The 6120-nt window shown below is 42.3% G+C and overlaps 1 protein-coding gene across 1 annotated transcript; it reads left to right on the forward strand.

Annotated features, from left to right (window-relative positions):
- The first annotated feature begins 842 nt into the window (after positions 1 to 842).
- LOC100698247 (Golgi reassembly-stacking protein 2) lies at positions 843 to 5834 on the forward strand. Its single transcript, XM_003453349.5, has 10 exons — positions 843 to 1044; positions 1764 to 1844; positions 1953 to 2156; positions 2233 to 2319; positions 2412 to 2542; positions 2858 to 2990; positions 3211 to 3337; positions 3449 to 3556; positions 3940 to 4062; positions 4468 to 5834. The coding sequence occupies exons 1-10, from the start codon at positions 982 to 984 to the stop codon at positions 4740 to 4742; spliced, it is 1332 nt and encodes a 443-aa protein (XP_003453397.1). The 5' UTR covers positions 843 to 981; the 3' UTR covers positions 4743 to 5834.
- The last annotated feature ends 286 nt before the right edge of the window (positions 5835 to 6120 follow it).

A 6120-nucleotide genomic window follows, 5' to 3' on the forward strand; every position in this document is an offset into this window, starting at 1 on the left:
ACCATGAGTGGACTGAATGATGGACGTGTGAAGAACATGTGAATGATGAGAGCTGAGGAATGTTTACAATTGTGGGATTTGTGTTTGAAGATATTCTTGCTCTCAAGAAGCAGCAACTGTATATTACTTCAAATTATGCAAGTACACATCTTGGGGATATGGAAGATTAGTGACAGAGCCAGTATGAACCATAATTAAGAACTTTACAAACTATTACAAAATATACCTTGATAGATATAGCAACAGCCAGCAAAACTTATGTGTGAGCAGGCTATACACAGGTAAGAGGAACTTATTTAAAATAATTCTAAATGAATCAGTGGTGTGAGTTTCTTGGTCGATTGCTTTTTTCTGTTTTCTGTTTGTTTGTTTTTTAAGATAATGAATTTTGCAGCTTTCACTGAACCAGTTTGCAATCAAAGAGTTTTACAGGTACATTTTTAATGATTTTTTGCAGGTTAGGTGTAGTGAACTAGCAGAGCATGAACGCTGCCTGCATTTGATAAGAGACTTGTAACAGAGATAGATTATAGGAAGAAGTTTTAAATGAGGATCGGTTTCTTAACCTAGTCACACAACTTCATACAAAGGCAACTAAAAGTGCTGAATAACTCTAAATGTATGTAATTTGATTAAAATAAAATAAAATAGTAAGATTAAAAAGGCAAGGTATATGTGACAGTCATTTTGAAGTTTTATCTTTCTTTTAAATGTGAACGAATATTCGTTTAGAATGTTATGTGCTGCTGTTGTTTTTACTGTCTGACATTAAAGAGGCTTGTTAATATTAATTAGCTATTACCAACAGGAATTTCAAGGTTTTGAAAAGGCGTTGTTTCCTGCCACGTAATGACGCATGCGCATCAGTCCGCTTGTCGTTTGGCGACGTGTACCCGGTGAGTGGAAGTACTAAGGATTCTTAACTCGCTGGGTAACAAGCGGCCATAAACCAAACTAAAAGGGCCTTAAAAGAGCAAAAGTATGGGAGGTTCGCAGAGTGTGGAGATACCGGGAGGAGGCTCCGAGGGATACCACGTCCTCCGGGTGAGTTTGTAGCTTCTACAGCCTGCTCTTAGCTCTTAGCTTAGCCTCCGTCTGAGGCGAAGGATACCCGGTTATATGTGTTGACTTGAGGCCGGGGATGACTGCCGGGGCCTCCAGTCCAGCAAACCACCACCTCTGTGAAATGTGTAGTTTAAAGCTGTGTCAACCCAACACGCATCTTTAATCACGGTGACTGTGTATGCCTGCTGCTCAGCTAGTTAAATATGCTTGCTGAAAGCAAAGAAACCGTAGGGCTAGTTGGTGCTACGTAGCTAAATTGAATGACAGCTGCCAAGCTAGTTTTAGTAATAGACTACGTTATCAGACACTTAACTTGTACACAGGGCTATTTTTTACCATGTTTACATACGCTTAGCCTTTGATTAATCTACTAGTGAGCTAAAATGAGCATTTAGTATTTGTCGTCCAATAGTGGTAACAGTGATATCAAAATAGCAAACACAGAGGCTAGACTTGATAGCACAAGTGTCATTCACAGTAGGATTGACCCCCATCCTGATTATGGTATTCGTATACAGGGTAACTCAGATCTAAGGCTGATCTGACGTGTTTGTATCCTAGAAGTTGCTCATTTGAAAGCCAGTAGAGTCATGACTAGTTTGCGTGTTGGTCAGCACGATTTATTTAGAGGAAATTAGCTTGAATTTCAATAAAGCATCACAGCCTAGCAGCTGAGGATATCCCTCATTTTCATACAGGTTCAAGAGAACTCGCCTGGGCACCGGGCAGGGCTGGAGCCTTTCTTTGACTTCATCGTCTCCATCAACAACACCAGACTGGTGAGAAAATGCAGCACTTGCAGTTTGCAGGATGAAATAGGAGCCTTATGGAAGGCTACAGTTCACAGTTGCCCCTTTCTCTACTTATGTTTGTTTCATTTTCTGCAGAACAAGGACAACGACACATTGAAGGACTTGTTGAAAGCCCATGTCGAGAAACCAGTGAAGATGCTAGTTTACTCCTCAAAGACTCTGGAGCTGCGGGAGGCCACCGTGACCCCCAGCAACCTATGGGGGGGTCAGGGCTTGCTCGGTGTCTCCATTCGCTTCTGCAGCTTTGAGGGAGCCAATGAGAATGTGTGGCATGTCCTGGTAGGTAGCCACAAAGGTTGTGTGTTGCATCATCTCTGTCTGTGTGATACAGCAGTAATTTTTCTCTGTCTAATAGGAAGTGGAGCCTAATTCCCCAGCAGCCCTTGCTGGCTTGCGGCCACACACTGACTATATAATTGGAGCCGATACTGTTATGAATGAGGTTGGTTACCCATACTTTTCTTGGTTCTTGCTGCTGTCACTCATTGTCACTAGTTCTTGATGATTTACCTTCTTGTCCTCCTGTTTCTGCAGTCCGAGGACCTCTTTTCTCTAATAGAGAGCCACGAGGGGAAGGGCCTGAAACTGTATGTGTACAACACAGACACTGACAACTGCAGAGAGGTGGTTATTACACCTAACACTGCCTGGGGAGGAGAGGGCAGGTAATACACAGACTCCTGTTGGAATTTGTCTAATTTCAAAATAAGCATCCTATTTATTTGCATCTGACATGATTAAAAATGGAAATGCATAAATATTATCAGCCAAGTAAGGTCAGTTGTTTTTATTAATGATGATGTCCTTTCTGGGAACAAATGAGCCAAAATGAGAAAAAATAAAAAGGCCGATTTAAATCTCTTTGTAAAACATGAGGATAAAGGTGGTAAATTAAAGGTCTGAGACCAGGTCGATGTCAAATGATTTTCACTGGAGAACACTGTTTATATTCTCAATTCTCTTATATTCCCCTTCTCTAGCCTTGGCTGTGGGATTGGCTATGGATACCTCCACAGGATTCCCACCCGACCGTTTGAGGAGGGGAAGAAGATCAGTTTCCCTGGAACTTCTTCCAGTGAGCCTGTCAGTCCACTGAAAGACGGATTTACTGAGGTCAGAATGTACACATTTATTTAAAAAAACAGGGCAGTTTAAAGCTGCTTAAGTATGACTCTGTTGAAACTTCTTGTACCTGTGTCGATAAATTGCTTAAATTACTTAGTCTATGTGCAGGTACGGCATTGGAAGGATTTGAGTTTAGCATGCACACAGCCTGTTGGAGAGAACAGTTATGTTTTTCAATAGATTCAATGAAAATGTCTACCTTCTGCAGGTGCAACTTTCAGCAGTCACCCCTCCTCCTGCTGCACCTGCAGTTCCCTCTGGCCTTGAAGGGTCACTGTCTGCCCTGTCAATCAGCACCTCAGCCCCGCCCACCATGCCCAGCGAGCTACAGACAGGTATGTCTGCACTTTCACTCACAGACGTTTGTTAAATCCACCAGTTTTAAGTTTGATACACGGCAGGAATATTCTCATCTAATGTTTAATGTCTCTCTTCTTCCAATTCAGGTTTGCCCACAGTCCCTCTTCTGCCCACCTCCACTAACCCCTCACTCACCCCTCTGGCTCCACTGAATCCTGCCACTGCCGGCTTGAACCCAGCCACCACGCTACCAGGTGATTTCAGCAAGGTTCACACCCTTCCTCAATAAAGACACAAGTCTTTGTGTACACTTTACACACATTCAGTGAACATATTCATGTTGACATTTCCCACACTCAGAATAACTTTCCTTTACAAAACCTCATCAACTACCCCCTGCCCTTTCTTCTCCCCTGAGCCTTTTTTTGGTTTTTGTTTTGTTTTTGGCTCACATCAGTGGCAATGGTGCTTTGTTTTTTGTTTTGTTTTCTAGTTGTGATTTTTGCCTAGTTTTACCTTCTAGAGTGGTTTACTGCATTAAAGCTGCACACATTCTGGAGAGCAGTGTACATAAGACTGAAGAAGTCTAAGAACATGAATGATTATGGTGGTTGTGTGGATGTGTTTGCATTTCTAGGTCTGATACCCCTCCCAGGTAGCTTAACAGCACTCCCTAACCTTCCCAACCTGCCAGTCCTAGATCTCAGTGGTGTGTCACTAGCAGGCGGCAGCACCTTACAGCCACCAGCAGGGATGACAGGTGGGTAATGAAGACTTTACTCCAGTCTTTGCTTTTAAGCTCATGGAATAAAGGATCATTTTAGTTTTTGAAAATGAATTATTATTTAATTACTGCCAAACCAGGGAAGAAGTCTTGTGGGTGAACTGCTTCCAGTCTGTTCAGTGAGCAAAATGCACTGTTGCATTTAGGCAGCTGAGTGTGATCAGGAGATGGTTTGTAGTTAGATCTTGATGGTATAAACATGTTCATGCCAGCGTGGGTTGTGACACTTTATTGCTCCAAATTTCTACAGAGCAGCTGAAAAGAAGGTGAAGTGTGAAAACGCTCTGTTTGAAAAGTTAACCTGAGTTTAAAAAAAAAAAAAAATACTATCATGAAGGAGGCACAGTACCTTAGTTATTCTCTCTTATCTGTCTTCAACAGTCCCATCTCTGGCTCCACTCCCACCCCTGAACCTTTCAAATCTGGCCACGTTGCCTCCTCTGCCCACCATGCTGCCCTCCCAGCTGCCTCCTGTCCTCTCTCAGGGTTTGACTCCCATGTTGCCAACTTCCACTGCCGCCCCTCCAGCTTCAGTTACGGTCACAGCGGCACACATGATTAATCCAGCCTCCGAAGCCACAGCCCCCACAGAGGCAGGATCCACAAGCACCACGGAATCTCCAGCACCTACGGAAACAACACTAACGTCGTCATAACGTGGGAAATATGACTCCACTTCCTGTCAAACTCAAACACACCTGGTTTGGCTTATCCTTCCATCTGTCGTTCTCCGTCTTTTCTATTTATTTGGCCAAGAGTGAACAGACGCATCAATTCAGACACAGAGGTCAGCATGCTCACGGGCAAGGAAGCTTGTGTGGAGCGAAGGAGGATGCAGAGAACGGAAAGCGCCTGTAGACTGGTCTGACTGCTGTGTCTGTATTGCCTGATGGCCATAACGCAGAGGAACTGTTAGCACTGCAGCTTGCCTAAGCTACTGTATGAGGAAGATGAAGTCTACTCATTCATTTGTAGTTTACTTTTCACTTCCGCAGTTAGACAAGGCAAGGACCTCTTGAGATTTTCACCTTTCTTGTATGGCAAACCTCTCTGTTTAAGTTTTATATAACAATTTATGTTAATGGATCTGGATGATAAACACAGTTTATTGAATTGCCAACATAATAAAGATAAAATCCGGGATTACAGCTGGAAGTTAGATGTTACATGAATTAGTCCAGTCCAGAATTAAACTCACCATACTGGAAGAAATCAGACCATAAACCCAAGAAAAGAAATGTTTGTGCTGCTGAATAAACAAGTAAACAAATCCTGAGTGTGATCAACCAACAATTTCCTGTATCTTTTTTTTTTCTTATTAGTTAATAGAACCACCAGTCAGATTAATTTGAGTCATGTGTATTCCTTTTTGTTGCTGTATGTTTCCACCCAATGAATGAATCTGCATTATTTTGCACCACCTTTGTGTTTTGAAATTTAATCCTCTTGTGTGTCTCCTTGTATATCCAAAATCTGTACTTCATACCATCGCAGCAACACAGAACAGTGAGAGCCCGAAGGCCGTGACAGAGGTTTACACAAACATGAGCTACTGAGTAGAGTGTGCACTTGCTGCTGGATACATTAAACTTGTGAGAGGTTTTTAATGCAGAGCATATCTCCTGGCATGGTCTGAGTGGAGTGGCAGAGCTGCAGTATGGCCACAAGGTGTCACTATAACAGAACTTTCTGAGAATATCTACAGTATGTACAGGTCACGCAATAAAGCCAAATAAATTTTAACAGCTTCCTCTGTGTGTTAATTTATGCTGTGCAGTGTTTGTTGCTACTAGTGAAAGCTACTTTGCACTTTCAATGTCCCAGATAGACAAAAACAACATGATGAAGATGGCCAAAAAGAAAATACAAGAACAAACAAGGTATTATGGAAAATTGGTGCAGCAAGGCTTGTGTATGGAAAGCTAGAAGATTCAATATTCTGCATCTAAGCAGCATTTCGGAAAACCACAGAATAAATATTTGGGGAACAAAAGAAATTTACATCTGCCTAATAATTCAGTTGTAAAGCAAACA

This window comes from Oreochromis niloticus, linkage group LG18, assembly GCF_001858045.2.
Source record: "Oreochromis niloticus isolate F11D_XX linkage group LG18, O_niloticus_UMD_NMBU, whole genome shotgun sequence".
Classification (NCBI taxonomy): Eukaryota; Metazoa; Chordata; class Actinopteri; order Cichliformes; family Cichlidae; genus Oreochromis; species Oreochromis niloticus.

Coding starts and splice junctions, on each gene's coding strand:
- LOC100698247 (XM_003453349.5), top strand. CDS start 982: ATGGGAGGTTCGCAGAGTGTGGAGATACCGGGAGGAGGCTCCGAGGGA. Junction 2,991..3,210: donor TGAAAGACGGATTTACTGAG/GTCAGAATGTAC, acceptor TACCTTCTGCAG/GTGCAACTTTCAGCAGTCAC. Junction 4,063..4,467: donor GCCACCAGCAGGGATGACAG/GTGGGTAATGAA, acceptor TGTCTTCAACAG/TCCCATCTCTGGCTCCACTC.